The following is a 16,387-nucleotide window of genomic DNA, read 5'->3' on the forward strand; positions in this document are numbered from 1 at the left end:
ATTACTTCCAACCACTGAGAGATGAAGGGCGGGTGAGGCGGTGTCCCACGCAGAGACCGGCAGTGGGCGGGGCTCTGTTGCTAGAGTAACCGGATGCTGGTGTTGGCAGTGCTGTCTTCCTGTTGCAACGTTACTTACCTAGATCCCAGGGCAGAGATCTTGAAACCATGGTGAGTGTCCGAGGAGGCCGGCAGAACGGCTCCGGGGTACTGGTCACGCATTGTACCAAGTCTTTGGGTGTATGGGCACTGAGAGGAGTCCCTTCCACCTTCGCCCCTTTTAATCTCTTCCATCAGCTGTATCTGCAATCTCCTCCCCCTCGGTATTACTTGCAGTACCCTAAATGCCGCTTTAGTACTACTAAACCCTCTAAAGTAATGTAACAGAAAATAAAGGAGTAAGCGACTCTGCTAACATAAGCTGAGACATTATTTCGATTGGTCCATCTTTTGCATTTTTCAAACTTGCAGTTTCACACCAGCGCCCTTCACTGACAATATGTGGTGGTGGTGTGTCTGTGACTGTCTCAAGGCTAACCTGACTCTCCCCAAGTTTCGGAGTTTTTGCTCTCCTGAGTGGTGGAGCTCTGTCTCGCGTTTAATAATAGGTACATGTTGGCACATGGTCTGTGCTTTTCAACAGCAGTGCCTCTCAGGATCACTTGAGAGATTCTGGAATTCATTTGCTTGAGTTTTGGCTCCACAAATTCCAAATGAACAGGAATGGAGTTCAGTATTTGCATTCTTACCAAGCCTACAGGTGATTTATTTAACCCACCGCTGAAGAATCCAAGGGTTCCAGTTACCTCAATTAGTATATCTTTCAAGCATTTAAGGATGAAGGACTGGAAGATAGCAAGACTGCTCTCAGATGGGTGTAGCTGTGAATTTAGCAACGGAGGCCCCTCCTACCATGCGTTGTTTTCTACTACTGCTCAGCAGTCCTTTCTGTTACTCCAGTCTGCAACTGTCTCTGCAAGACCTTTTCATACCTACCTTCACCTTAGAAAACCTGTGTCTTCCTCCTCTTTTCTCCTTTCTAAGTAAGTAGATGATAGACTCTAATAGGCAATTTCCTCAGCCTCATATCCCAACCTATTATTTAGTCTTGTATTCCAGTTTAGAGAATGATTATCCATCTTTACTCTTGATTTCATTTGCCCCATCTATTACGAGACATTTTGTTTTTTCATTCTTGCACTTTCAACATCTTCCTCTCCAGTTTCTTTTCAGTGCTCAATTCATATATCTTATAAAAAAATAAAAGAATGTTCCCCATTCTCTATCAGATTTTGTCCAATCCTTCCATCTGTGTCTCTATCTATCAGCAAACTGCCTGAAAACATAGTATTTTTATTTGCATCAGCTTCTCCCTTCCCTTTCATCTCCAAACTTCTATTACCTGCCTTCCTCTCTAATGGCTTCAATGAAGTAGCTCCTACTTAAAGTTCTAGTCTTCTGTTTTGGTGCCAAAAAATTCAAATTCTCAATATTTATTCTCAAAATTTATTTTACTTAGGTTCTCTGTGATAACTGAGATTCATGGTAATTAGTTCTTTTCTTTTATACTGGTTTTGCCTGCTTATCAAATGCCATTTTCTGGGACTCATTCCTTAATGTTTTTAATTTATTAGTTTATATATGTTCCTTGGGTGATTTTTGTCTACACCCATTTATTCTACTAGTGCCTATGATTTCACTCCTAAATTTTGATTTTCATCTTAGACCTGTTAAATTCTAACTCAGTTGCTTCCTGTATATGTATATGTGGGTAAGTCAAAGGTCCTTCAAACTTAACATGACCAAATTTTCTGATTTTCCTTCTGGTTTCTCCTATTTTCATCAAGCTAGTTTATGATATCACTATGCTATAACTGCAACTAGAAAACAGAGTTATCAGCACTATGAGTGTTGCTCAATGGTACCGTGCTTGCCTAGCATACACAAGGTTTTGGGTTCAATCTCCAGTGTGTGTACACAGACACACATCAGAGTTATACTGTTCCTCTCTCTTCTATGTTTCACTTATTCAGTTGGTCTCTATTTTAGTTTAGTATCTCCTAATTTCTTAACTGAATATCCTAATACAATAGGAGATGTGTACCATATAAAGTGGCAAAAAATGAACAAAAAAAATCAACCCTCTTTGAATAGGGAAAATAAGGCACTATAAAAGAAAGGTAATGAGATTATCTGATCATACATATTTGTAATAGTGTATTTTCACTCTGGTCTGGTAATTCTCAGATCAATTATTTTCTCTGCCACAAGAAGAAATTTTCTGAAATTGAATCTATTGATGTTACTTAAAACTCTACACTCCCCATTCCTTATAGCAAAGTATCTAGAAAAGCAGATGAGAGCTTTTCTCTTGCCTTTTCCTTGACACTATTTTTAGCTTCTTGCTTTTCCTTGAACATACCAAAAAACTTCAACAATAGTGTGTCTTTTTCCCCCTATTTTTCCTATCCTGTTCCTTTTATCTTTACCTCTTGTTCTTGCTGTACTCCTCCTATTAGTCCTTCTAGACCCATATAAGGTAGTGCCTCTATTCTTCTATGATGCCTTTTCCTTCTTAGATAGGGTGATTCTTTGATTCTTTGTTCATTTTTAGTCACCACTTTATGTAGTACACCTCTCTTATTGTACTTGCCCCACTTAAAATGATTTGTATATTTTTTCACCCTTACTAAACAGTGAGCAGTTAGAGGAATTGCTATTTTGTTCACTGTTATTACTTAGATCACTTTTGGCACTCAACTATTTGCTGAATTAATGAAAAAAAAAGAATGTAGAAAATAGTGGAAGAAATTTCATAGTACTTGGGGAGATTGGAGAATGGAGTCCTTACATCACAATCAGAAAGTAAGAAAAGCCATCATGAAGCAAATGGAATAGAGCTGCAATAGTTAGAAATCATTGACCTATGCAAAGGCATAGGGAGGTGAAAGTGGCATGTTGTGTGTGTGTATGTGTGCCTGTGCTAGCCTGCCTTACATTTTATCATTCACAATTCTCAGCAATGCTGTGAGCCAAGTGCAGTAAACTCCTCTCCTGTCCTAAACCATTTTATACCTCTTTCTACCCCTTCCCTGCCCTTGTCATGGTAGGGGTTTCTGGTAGTGACTTGAATGCTTCATGAGGGTCCCTCTGAGGAATAGAATTTTTTGTTGAGAACTGAGTGATATAAAGTACAAAAATCGGAGGAAATGCAGAAAAGAGGTTGACATACCTCTGGAACTTACTGTACAATATAAGAAAAGGGTAGAAACTGAGTGGTATAAGGGTGCAAGGGTGTCTGTGGTGGTGGGGCAGTATGATGGAGAATAGCATGAGAGGAACTTCAAAGAGGTAATAGAGGCCAGATTACCACTCCCCCCATATACACAGTATTTTTCAAACCAGGTTATGTCTCATTACTCTATCATGAAATGATTTTGTGGTCTATAGCCAGAAATTAAAAAGAAGGCATAAAATAGAAAGTTAACATATTTATTGCATGTAGTAAGGGTAAATTTTGTGAGCTTTTGGTTTAAATTTTAGTACATACTCAATGTATGTGAATATATATATGGTATGTGTATTGTATAAAGTGTTTCTTACTGTGGTCATAATCCATGAACTTCAAGATACACTGTAGTTTAAACAATATTTACTTTAAAGAAAAATAGGTGAAATCTCAAGATATGCATATTTACTCCTCTTTTGACATAGTGTCAGTGTTTTCATTAGGTGGCAGAAAAAGGTTGAAATTTAAACAAAGCCAAAAATGGGCTATAGCAAACTTTTCAAGTTTCTCTCTGCATCTAGATCTCTCTCCTACATCATTTGCTGCTAGTCCTTTCTGATAAAGAGTGGGCTTTTTGAACAGGAGAGGGACATAACTATCCCTACTCTGTGTGGAGTCTAGGGACAGGCATATGTATTATATAGGGCAAAGGCTGATGGTCTCTTTCTAAGTAACTGAAGATGGAGGTTGTTTGCTCTGTTGGTGTTGCTTGTTGACCACTGTAATTTAATTGGATGATCGGCATCTGTTTGCATCTGGTTTGTTACAGTTGTGACTTCCAGCACCAGATTTAAGTTGTGTTCACAGATTCTAGAACCACCTTTTTCTTCTGAAGCAGATATAAGCAACTCTAGTTTAGCATGCTTCTCATATATGTTTAAGATAAAAAGATCTAGTTTTAGTATTAGAGTTATCAGTTCATTTTATGTATAAACAGAGTAGAGAAGGAAATTCTAAGACCCATTTTACTAACAAAGAGGAATGAATATTGTATAACTTTTAAAATATAGCATTTATTTGAATATTGTTACCTCAGATGAATTGCTAGTATAAGTGGACTTTAAAGACTGTCAGCCATATTCAGTAAGAATTTGTCTAACCCTTTGAAGTACACATGTCTCAAAGTTGTTATTTAAAAGAGCCAACAAGTTTCATGGTAATTAAATAAAGAATTGAATTTTATTTCATGAATCTTTTTTCAGTATCCAACATTATTTATAAAATTTCTTCTAAATAACTGTATTGTTTTTTGTCTTTGACATCTCCTTTTTATCCATCCAGAATTCCTTTTGTTATTTGCACTGTTAATTTGGAAGATGTATTCCAATTTATTGCAACTGAATCAGAAAGTATAGAGCTTAAATTAGAAATCTGACACTTAAAAAAAGGAATCATTTTTTCCTATGTATTTAATTACAAATGTAGTCTACAGCCTGTTATATTCTTTAACAGGAATCAGTAGTATTTGTAAAACTGAATAACAATGATTAATACCCTAATTTCCCTCACATGTAACTCTTTATTTTTTCTGTCCTTTTTCTGACTTTTTGTCTACCAGTCTTCCTTTCTTCTTTCTAAGTATTCATCATTTCAGAAAAGTACCTATTGAGTATTTTCTGGATGCTTGATACTGATGGCTCTACATTGGTTAATAAGATAGCATATAGTGATCCCTATTTCATGGAATTTATAGAGAAAAACAGACATTGGAAAACAGGTTACAGGTGTAAGTTGAGTAACAAAAAAAATTATAAGGAGAGGTAGAAACTAGTAATAAAATAGACTGATCTAAAACAGCGTGGGGTGATCAGGGAATGCCTCCATAATGATTTAAATTTTCTATTCCTTTTTTCATTAGTTATGGAGAAAAACAGTGTATGTGAATAAAAAAAAATGAGGCCACTTAATAGATGATAAATACTAGGAGTAAAATTAAGCAATGCAGTAGTGGTTGGTTTCAGAGCAAGTAGCTTTGAATATGACATGCAACTAGGGAGAGTCCTCACAGGGATGCAATTTTTTTTTTTTTCATTTTTCTTTTATTATTCATATGTGCATACAAGGCTTGGTTCATTTCTCCCCCCTGCCCCCACCCCCTCCCTTACCACCCACTCCACCCCCTCCCGCTCCCCCCCTCAATACCCAGCAGAAACTATTTTGCCCTTATCTCTAATTTTGTTGTAGAGAGAGTATAAGCAATAATAGGAAGGAACAAGGGGTTTTGCTGGTTGAGATAAGGATAGCTATACAGGGCATTGACTCACATTGATTTCCTGTGTGTGGGTGTTACCTTCTAGGTTAATTCTTTTTGATCTAACCTTTTCTCTAGTTCCTGGTCCCCTTTTCCTATTGGCCTCAGTTGCTTTAAGGTATCTGCTTTAGTTTCTCTGCGTTAAGGGCAACAAATGCTAGCTAGTTTTTTAGGTGTCTTACCTATCCTCACCCCTCCCTTGTGTGCTCTCGCTTTTATCATGTGCTCATAGTCCAATCCCCTTGTTGTGTTTGCCCTTGATCTAATGTCCACATATGAGGGAGAACATACGATTTTTGGTCTTTTGAGCCAGGCTAACCTCACTCAGAATGATGTTCTCCAATTCCATCCATTTACCAGCGAATGATAACATTTCGTTCTTCTTCATGGCTGCATAAAATTCCATTGTGTATAGATACCACATTTTCTTAATCCATTCGTCAGTGCTGGGACATCTTGGCTGTACAGGGATGCAATTTTTAGGCTAAGATCTCAATAATAGAAAAAAGCTTGCCAAGTAGAGATCTAGAAGAGCATTCCATTCTGAGTAGAGGCAATAGTGAGTGCAGAGGCATAGTAGAGGACCAGGAAGAAGAGAGGACTAGAGAAGAAATCTGGCAGGTGGGAAGGAGCGAGGAATACTGCAGGTCATACAACTTGAGAAAGATTTTGGATTATATTCTAAGAGCAATGGGATAATGCATCTCATGAATTCTAACTATCCTACCACATTTTTAGTTTTCCTTGGTTTTACCTTTGAACTTTAGCCATATTAGTTTGGTCTAACAGTGTCAATTTTTATCCTACTATATCACTTATGACCTGAAAACTTTGGAAAATATTTTTCTTCCCTTGTCTTCAAAGATCAGAGACTCCTAATTTCTCCCCTTATAATTGCTCTTTTGTAATTTGTCCTTTCCTGGCTTCTTCTGTTTCCACAATATTGTCTGTAAGTTGTGGTGAACAGAACTACATATTCCAGGTATGCACCATATTTTCTATGTGAATGTTTTCTGTGGGGAGTCTCACCTAATGCCTTTCCTGATGGTGCTGCAGCGTATGCTAAAAGGCTCTAGAAATATCTTCCACACTTCCAGTGAGTCTTATTTTCACTTTTCTGCCCAAACTCTCTATTTCATTTCCAAAAGTTATTATTTTAAGATTTCCTGTTAATGAGATGTGACAAATTGTAGTTATTCTAATGTATTGCCCAATTTATGTTTATATTCTGATGCTAGGCACTTTGCCTAATTACGTTACTGTTAGCTTTACTGATTCATCTGATGTGCTGTGCCTTCATATTTCTATATTATTTAGAATGTGTTTCTATATTCATGACTAATGGTTCTAGGGCTCTTTGAAACATGTAAATTTAACTTTATCCTTGTTTTCCACAGCTCTAATATGTACAAATTAAATATGTATATGCTATGTATGTTTTCTATGTGTACATATATTTAACTTATTCTGTAAAAATATAGGAAGACTGCTTTGTCACTTTTGTAGATTTGAAAATATAACAGTGAAAAAATAAAGTTCATCTATTATAGCATCCTTGTATACAATTACTATTTATATTTTTGTGAAATGTCCTAGCCACATATTCATATACATATATGCATATATACATACATGAACATAACTTTTAAAATGTAGTTCCATTATAAATAATGTTATTTACAAGTCTGTCTTCTCCACTTAATGTATCTTGTTCATTTTCTGGATTAGCTTTAAGAATTGTGTATTTTTTCTTTTCTTCCAATTTTACCTATTCATATATTAATTTTGTTCTGTTAATACCATAAATAACACATTTTGTACACACCCACAATTATTTCCTTAGAATAAATTATAAAAGTAACAACTAGGTGAGAGGCCAGGTGCAGTTTTAAAGTTTTGATGTGTATTGCTAAATTACCCTCATAAGAGTCTTATTAATTTACACTGTGCTACAGTGTGTCATGGTTCCCATTTCTCCAAGACTCTAAACTGGTATTTCTGTGTATTAAATAAATGCATCTAATGATGGATTTGATATTTTAATAAAAAATGCCACTTGCTCTCTCTAGAATATTGATAAATTACAAATTGCTGTAAGTTCTATAAGTGAAAGACACTGTTAATACTTACCTATAATATTTCTCTGTAATTATTTTTAACATCTCTTGTAAATTGTTAAATTCCACAGTTTATTGTCTGCTGATAATTAAGAAACTAAAGATGACTTTTAACTTTTATTCACAGATAGATTTTCTACCTGTTTTGAAGAAGCAGCCTATTGTAGTACAAAGGAGCTAGTGCAGAGCTACAAATCTAAATTTTTCAATCTTTATTCTAATCCTGGCTTTGGCAGTTATGAGCCATGCATAGTGTAATCTTTCTGGGAAATTATTTTCTAATCCATAAAATTGGAATAATACTTTTTGTTTAGATTACCATGAGGCATTTTTTGAGGATCAAATAAGGCAATGTATGAAAGTAATTTATGAACTGTAATGTATTATACATATGAAATACAGTATTTTCATATTAATTTGATCAATTGCTACCTAATGAGAATATAGTTGGGGGAAATGGAAGGAGGTTAAAATCTAAAACAAGTTTCAGAAATAAACATTTGAGCTAATGGTATTACTATCTAATTCTGTGACTATTGGAAAACTTACTTTTATCTCTTAAATTCTTTTTCCCTCAATTTTTATTATACGTTCATTTTCCTAATGGAAGCAGATAAAAGCCCAGAGAAAAGGGAGGTGAGGGAGAACAGGAGATAGTAGGAATAGGCCTTGAGTCCAGTAACTCTCATACGTGTTTTTGGGAAAGGACAGCTAAACATGCCTGATGTATATTTAGCAAACATTACATCTGAGATCCATGAATTTCTACTCAGTTTAAATGTGTTAGTTTGGGACATTTTTCTCTTATTGCTGGTAGTCTTAAGATACTATTATTCAATAATTTTGATTGTGAAAGTACATGCAGACCTAGTCTGTTTCTTGCTGCTTAGGTTCAAAAATATAGCTTTAGAAAAACTGAAAATTTCCTCCATCTAGTGGCAGTTCTGTCATTAATGTCAGCCATCTTGTTTGTTAAGTTACTTATTGGATTTTACTGTATGCAACCCAAGTTTCAAAAAAGTGAATATTTGAATATCTTAGGTTTTTAAATATTTTTCATAATTAAAGACATTAAGTTTTATAGCCACGGGGAGATTGGCTTCTATAGTAATGTGATCACTTTTTTCCCCAGCACCCACTTTAACTCTAGTAATAGCCTTCGGATATTTTCTTGTTTTTCAGTATCCTTCACACATAGGTCACAACACACATTACTGGATCACAGAATTAAATTAAACTTGAAATAATAAGCGTTTCCATGGGCAGTCTAAGGCAGATGCACGAACTCATCTGTGCGTTTCTGTTGGGTTCTTGCAACATGAAATACATCTGAGATACAAAGACTAGATCTTTCTCTTTAAGGAGCTCACACTGTTGAAGGAACAAAGGGGACAAAGAGTGATATGTGATTTACTGTACCTTTGTAAGACTAAGAGTAAAATTTGATTTTACTCATTTTACAAATGAGGATGATGATAATAGCTCCTTCATAAGGATATTGCTATAATTAAATGATGACATGCTTAGCCTGATGCTTTATATACTGTAAGCATGTAAATGTTAGGTGTTATTACTTATGCTACTGCTTTGTTATTGACAATTGTTAAGAGTGATACCTATGGAATGAACAAATGAGGCTAATCACTAGAAGACATGTTAATTAAACACAACAAGGTTAATTGACTTGTTAGCTTTTTCTGGGCTATTTCCATTTACTGAGACTTTAACAGATGCATGTGTATAAGTCCAAAATAAAATTTATGCATTTTAATGCCAGCCCTGATTCCCTAAATATACTAGTAGGGATTTGGAGACAGAATAGGAATCCATGTAACTGTGGTTCATTATTCAGGATTCAGCCTGGTGCCCTCTATAGCATAACAGAATCTCTTTTTCGCCTTTCTTTTAAACATTTTGCTCATTCACCCAGACAGCTGAGTCTTTGGATGACTTTTGAGTGGGCATAAAAATATAGAATACATGTCTATTAGGAAGTACTTGAGGTAGTTTTATTAAAATAATTTCTTTTGAGATGGGGGTATCACTAAGCTGCTCAGGCTGGCCTCAAATTCCTGCACTCAAGTGATCTTCTGCCTCAGCATCTTAAGGAGCCGGGACTACAGGACGCAACTACCACACTTGGCTAATATGATTTTTAAGCAATTTTTTTTGGTTTAGGAATTTGGGATGTATACTTTAAAAGCTTACATCTTTTATTTTCAGATTACATACCATATAGCAATATTGTCTTAAAAGCAAAGCAAAACAAAAAACAAACAGTAGCAGCTCTAACTGCTCTCTATCCCCTTCCTTAGTTTACCTTCTTTTTTCCATTTTTAGTACACAAGAAAGCATTGCAAAGCTGGAGCTTTTAAAAATAATGATGGTGCTAGACATTTATATGTTTTCCATTTTTTATGGCATTTAGGAATCTTCATTAATCTGCAGTGTCTTTGGAGGTAGGTATTGCCCCATGTGTAGAGAGGGTAGATGTAGGCCAATAGAGACAAAAAAAGCATAGATGTCCAAGGAACAAGAAGAGTGCTCTGAAAAGATAGTTAACTTGGTACTGAAATCCTTGCTAGTCACTTGGTGGAAACCAGGAGTGGAGAACCATTTTTGCAAGGGATATTCAGCATCAGAGAAAAAATTCTGCATCAAAAGCAGAGAATTCTAGCCTCATTCATTTGTTATCTGAATTTTTTTGTTTGTTTTTTGTTTTATAGTACTGGGGTTTGAACTCAGGGCCTTAATACTTGCTAGGCAAGTGCTCTGCCACTTGAACCACACCTCTAGCCCTTTTTGTTTGCTTTAGTTATTTTTTAGATAAGGTCTTGGATTTTTCCTGGGGTTGGTCTGGTCTGTGATCCTCTTACCTATTTCCACCTGCATTACTGGGACTACAGGTGTTCCTACTTTTCCCATCTTTTTATTGCTTAAGATGGGGATTGTATCAAAGTTTGTCTAGGCTGATCTTGATCCACAACCCTCCCAAACTCTCCCTCCTGTGTAGCTAGGATTGCATTTTTTGTTTTTGAGATAAGGTCTTACTATGTAGCCCAGGCTGGCCTCAAGTCCATGATCCTCCTCTCTCAGGCCCCAAGTGCTAGGATACAGGTGTGGGCTACCATATCTGGCTCCACTGAACAATTATTTTAAAGTTCCTTTTATGTACCAAGTACTGTTGTAGGCATCCAGAATATAGCAATGCATGGTAACTTCCCACCTGTGGAACTAAAATTTGGGGGGATAGGGAGATAGTCAGTAAACAAATATATAATATAATGTCAGGTATTGATAAGTGTTATGAAAAAAATCGAATCAAGTCATAAGGACAGAGAGTAAGGAAAGTAGAAGGAAGTGGTATTTAGTTGGATGGTCATGAAAGCCTTTCCACATTACTGACATTTGAGCAGAAACCTGAATGAAGTGACATGAGAGCTTCAGGGATCCTAGCAGTAGAGTGGTCTATGCAGAAAGAATTGTCAATGCAAAGATCCTGAGATGGGAGTCTGGTTTGCTCAGGCACCAGGAAGAATGCCAGTCAGACTGGAACAGAGAAAGTGAAAAGAGGATGGCAGATGAGGTCAAGAGGTAGCATGAGGACAGATCATGCAAACTCAAAGTGGCATGAAATCTGATCTAAGATTGCGATGTACTAGTAGATTGTGAACTCTAAATTGTAAATAGCATTGTGTGTGTTGAAGATAAGAATTTTTTCATAGAACTTCTTTTCTCCAGTGGGGGGGATGAGGGGGGCGGGGGAGAGAGAGAGAGAGAGAGAGAGAGAGAGAGAGACTATGAATGAATGAGTATGAGAATGAGAATATTACTGTGTGAGTTGTGAGTGTCATGTTGGTTCTAATGGAAACTAGTTCTCACTACTGAGTGGGGTTAAAAAAATAAGAACAAACAAAATGTTTGTGAACCACTGATCTAGTCTTATCCTTAACTTTAGAGATAGGGAAACTAAGCTTGGGCATAACTAAAAGGCTCACGTGTATTCTGCCTTTTTGTCATGCTCTTGCTACTTCACTGTGCTCCCATCTGCATGCGGCATGCACATCTGTATGTGCATATGACAAATTCTATACTGAATTAGTTCTGATTCCTCAATGAAAGAAAGGAATTAAAAGCTTTATTTACTGAATAGTGTATCAGCAAGTACCCACTTCAGTTCTGTTTTATGCTTCTCTTTTTCTGTCTTGTTTTCCTTTTCTTTCTCTTTTTTCTTTTCTTTTTTAAAATTGTTTTATTATTCATATGTGCGCACAAGGCTTGGGTCATTTCTCCCCCCTGTCTTTTCTCTAAGAAAGAAAGATACCTAGAGTGAAGAGACAGAAAGGGAGAGGAATAAATCCAGAACAGAGAGTGAGAAAGGGACAGATATCCAAAATCCAGGAGAGAAAAGAGAGAAATATACAAGACTAAGAAAGAAGTGGATGCACCTCTGCCTCTCACTTCTACCCTCTCCAAGATCCCCTCTGCTCTTTCACAGGCCCTAGTCTCCATGACAGACAGTGACTTCAAAGACATGCATTGAGAATTTGCCTCCATGCCACGTCTCTGACTTTTAGAGGGAGGACTCAGTACTGTACTGAGGAGAGTGAGCTCCTTGAGAGCAGGGTTATTTCTTATTCTCCTTTGTATTCCTAGGTTGGCTCAGGGAGGCCTTCAGTAATAGTTTGCTTAAACTACTATCCTAATTAGTGTTCCTATGTGTTATAGCTAAATTCTTATCAATATAAACAACATATGTGTAACCTCAAAAGAGGTTTAATTAAAAGAGACTTAATTTTGGAGAATTTGCAAGGAGCTTGATGAAATTAATCCAAGAGTTAAAAGAAATGTTTCTTTTACTCATAATGCAACACACATGTGCCCCCCCACCACACATACTCCATACTATGCATGTTGTTTATCATGAGGAAGATATTCTTGAAACAGTTGAATAGCATTTTAAGAAGTCACTGTTTTTTAGTAGTTTATAACTTTTATGTAATTTATTAGCCATTAGAAAGCAGAGGAAGGTAATTCACTATTTCTCATCTTCCTTGAGAGTGGCTGTTTGAATCTGATGATTTCATCAATGGCTAACAAAGCTTTAAACTTCCTTGGAGCTGACTGGTGGAATGATCAAAAAAGAATTCAGGTTAGGTCCTTTTTAATGCAAAGGACTAGAGAGTAAAGAAATTATTCACCAGACACATGCTACCTTTTCTTTCTTTTCCCATTAATTTTTTTATTAGGATATATTCATTTTCAGGAGGGATTCATTGTGACAATTCCAAACAGGCTTATATTGTACATAGGTTAGATCACCCCCCCTCCCCCAACCTCCTCTCCACCCCACTTAAAACTATTACAAGAGTTTCTTTGTTCTATGAAGTCCATCAACCATATTCCCTCACCTTAATCTTCTTTGTTCACCCTCCCACAAGTACCCCCTCCCACACTGTACCTATTTTACAGTCTTGTCTGTCGTTATTAATAGCTAAGTTGATGTTCAAAGGTGTTTCTCAATGTATCCCCACTGTGAGTATACTTTACTTTGGTCCGTTCAATCCCTTCCACTATACTCTATTACCCCTTTACTTCCCACGCCCCATTTTTCAACAGTGTTCAGTACATATCCTGATATCCTCTACCTTCACAGGTGTTATATTTTATGATATTATTGATGCTCTGTCGTTCTCTTTTCCCTCCTTCCCTGAGTTCCATAGAGTAGTTTCACTATTACAAATATATTCTATATATGACTTTGTACATGATTGTGCTTGTTTTTGTGTGTATGTTTAGCTTTTGGACCTATCTTCCACATATGAGAGAAAACATGAAGCCTTTGTACTTCTGAGCCTAGCTTACTTCACTTAGCTTCATGGCCTCCAATTACATGCTAACTTTTTATTAAATATTCCTGATGAATGGAGGGATGTGTTAAAACCAAAAAGAAACTTGTTAATTTATAAATCAGAATGGGAAAACTATTTTTCTTAGTAGTTAATATCAGTTATCTAATAAATGCTCACTGTATATTAAGGTCTTTTCATATAAGGAAACAGTCCCAGGGCTTTAAATTTATTTTTATTGTTGTGCTGGGTTGGGGTACATTGTGGCATTTACAGAAGTTCTTACAATATGTAAATATATCATACTTGAATTCACCCCCTCCATCATTCTCCTTTATCCTCCCTCCCCCACTCCTGGAATAGTTTTAACAGATCTCATGTTTCCATTTTCATACATGTGTACACAGTATTTGCACTATATTCACCCTCCCACCCTTTCCCTACGTCCTTCCCTCTCCCCAAGCAGAACCTGTTCCATTCTCTTGTTCTCCAATTTTGTAAAAGAAAGAAAAAAATGACATTTTTGCTGGCTTAAGATAGCTGCACAGGGAGTTTCCTTGTGACATTTCCATGTATATGTGTATTATAACCTGAATTGTTTTATCTCCCCTATTTTTCTTCATTCTACCTTAGTCCCCTTTTTGGGGTGGTTTCAACAGGTTTAAAAATTCTGTATTCATTATTGTATAGAGAGTACATCAGCCATATTCACCTTCTTAACTTCCTTCTTTTACCCTCCCCCCTTGCATATGACCTCACCTTAGTGTGACCTGCTTTTCATAATACTGCTGTATTTGGATTAGGTCTGTATCCACATATGAGAGAAAACATGTGCTTTTGGCCTTCTGAATCTGGCTAACTTCATTTAAGATGATATTCTCCAGTTCCACCCATTTACCTGCAAATGACAAAACTTCATTTTTCTTTGTGGCTGAAAAAAATTCCATTGTATATAAATATTACATTTTCTCCCAGTTTTTAAAAATGCCCAAGGTTATACTGCCAGACATGTAGGGCCTCTTTAGCCTAGAAGCTTGTGTTCTTCCTGGTCTACCACAATTCAGGCCAAGATGTTTAATTTTTGAGGAGTGACTGTTCTGCTTTTATCTAGCTATAGAGAGAAAGTAAAGAGCTTTAACTTCCTTTCTGAAAACCTTCAATTTCTAGACAATATGAATGATGTAAATTTTTTTTCAAAATGTCTTGTTTCATATCAAGTTACTCAATTATGGATTTTAAAAAATTATTATGATTTAATATGTAATTACAGGGATAAAATTGTTGATGTTTGTAAAATGGCTGTGTAGCCTGGACGTGGGGAAATCCACACTGAACATTAGGTGGCACTCCTCCATTGTTGGACACATTCTTTCAGGAACAGATATCTTTATGGATTTTATTAGTTGCTTATTAATTTAAATCATATTGATATATTATTTAGATGTCATTCATCTAGAAATCACAGAGGTGTATTGTATCACAGATTATTTCTCAAAAAGGAAAAAACACATACTTTTTCCTGTCATACATTAGAAAACTATAGTCTAAATGATACATCCTTCCTTGGAATAAAACTTGAAAATGGTATTTTTAGGATCTATTTTACTACTAAAATGTTCTTTGAGGGTCTGGGGGTGTAGCTCAGTGGTAGAGTACATGCCTGGCATGAACAAAATCCTGAGTTCAATCCCCACCACTGCAAAAAAAAATAAGTTTTGGGGCTCACATGATAGAGCATGTGCCTAGCAAGTGAGAAGTCCTGAGTTGAAACCTCCAAAAGACCCACCTCAAATGTCCTTTGACTTATTGAAAATCACCCCCAAGCAATAAAAGTACAAAATATAGGCAAATATATTCTAAAGGGTATAAAAGCCTATATTAACATCTACCTCTTTAGTAGATTCTTATAACCAGTACTTCCAACACTTGCTTTTAATCACAGTTACAGAGGTATATTTATGCTTGGAGCCACTCAAGTCCACATCAATTTACTATGAACACACTATTTTCTCTAATTACAAATATCGAGAAAACTATCATTCCTTTTCTCTTGAGGTAATGCCAACTGAATCAGTAGCACAATATGGTAATAATTAGTAATAATTTGCAATGCATGCAGATTCACATGTAGCATCTGCAGCATTTGGTATATGAAATACAGAAAAAATAGAACCAGTATGGTTATTGCTTTATTGCTGTAACTATGGTAACTAATACTATGTTAGAGTGCTGCACAGCTATGAGTGAGCAGCAGATTTGCTTATTTACTACATATTTTTCTAACAAATGGAAGTACAGTGTGCTGAGAAAGGTATAACATTTTCTTGTTGCACAAAATAGGCTAATGAAAAAATCTGAATTTTTTTTTAGCAGTGATACTGGTTATTTAAGCCATTTGGCTCTTTTTCCTAGAGGGGAAAAAGATTAAGAGAGTGAACATTGCAGATGTATCTAAATTGCTAAAAATGTCAAGATAGTAGGTTTAGCGCCTCTATAGTGGAGGCAGGATACCTTCCTGCTGCATCTCTCTTTCTTATTCCAGTTTCAGATCATAGTGGGTTTTTTGTTCTTTAAATTTGCCAGGCTCTAGCACATCCATCATAACTTTACACTTTTTGTCTCCTTGGAATATTTTTCTCTTAGTTTTCTGCATGACTGGCTCCTCTTCATCCTAGTTCTGACATCTCATAGAGATGGATTTAACTGCAATTCTACTTGAAGGAGGACTCCATAACTCTCTGTCCCTAATAATTAGCAAATTTACTTATTTTGTCTATTGTATTTATAGCATTTATTATGGCAGAAATTAAATTTTTTGTTTGTTTTTTTACATTCTATGAGGAGAGTCATAAAAATTAGTAAGGTCCATGTCAACAGGGCCT

The 16,387-nt window shown here is 36.0% G+C and overlaps 1 protein-coding gene across 1 annotated transcript in view; it reads left to right on the forward strand.

Annotated features, from left to right (window-relative positions):
• The first annotated feature begins 12 nt into the window (after positions 1-12).
• The window catches only part of Nme7 (NME/NM23 family member 7), a 191,420-nt gene continuing 175,045 nt past the window's right edge, over positions 13-16,387 (forward strand). Inside the window, exon 1 of the mRNA XM_074047543.1 lies at positions 13-170. Coding sequence (XP_073903644.1) covers positions 168-170 — 3 coding nt within the window. The 5' untranslated portion in view covers positions 13-167. The remainder of the gene's footprint in view (positions 171-16,387) is intronic.

This window comes from Castor canadensis, chromosome 11, assembly GCF_047511655.1.
Source record: "Castor canadensis chromosome 11, mCasCan1.hap1v2, whole genome shotgun sequence".
Classification (NCBI taxonomy): Eukaryota; Metazoa; Chordata; class Mammalia; order Rodentia; family Castoridae; genus Castor; species Castor canadensis.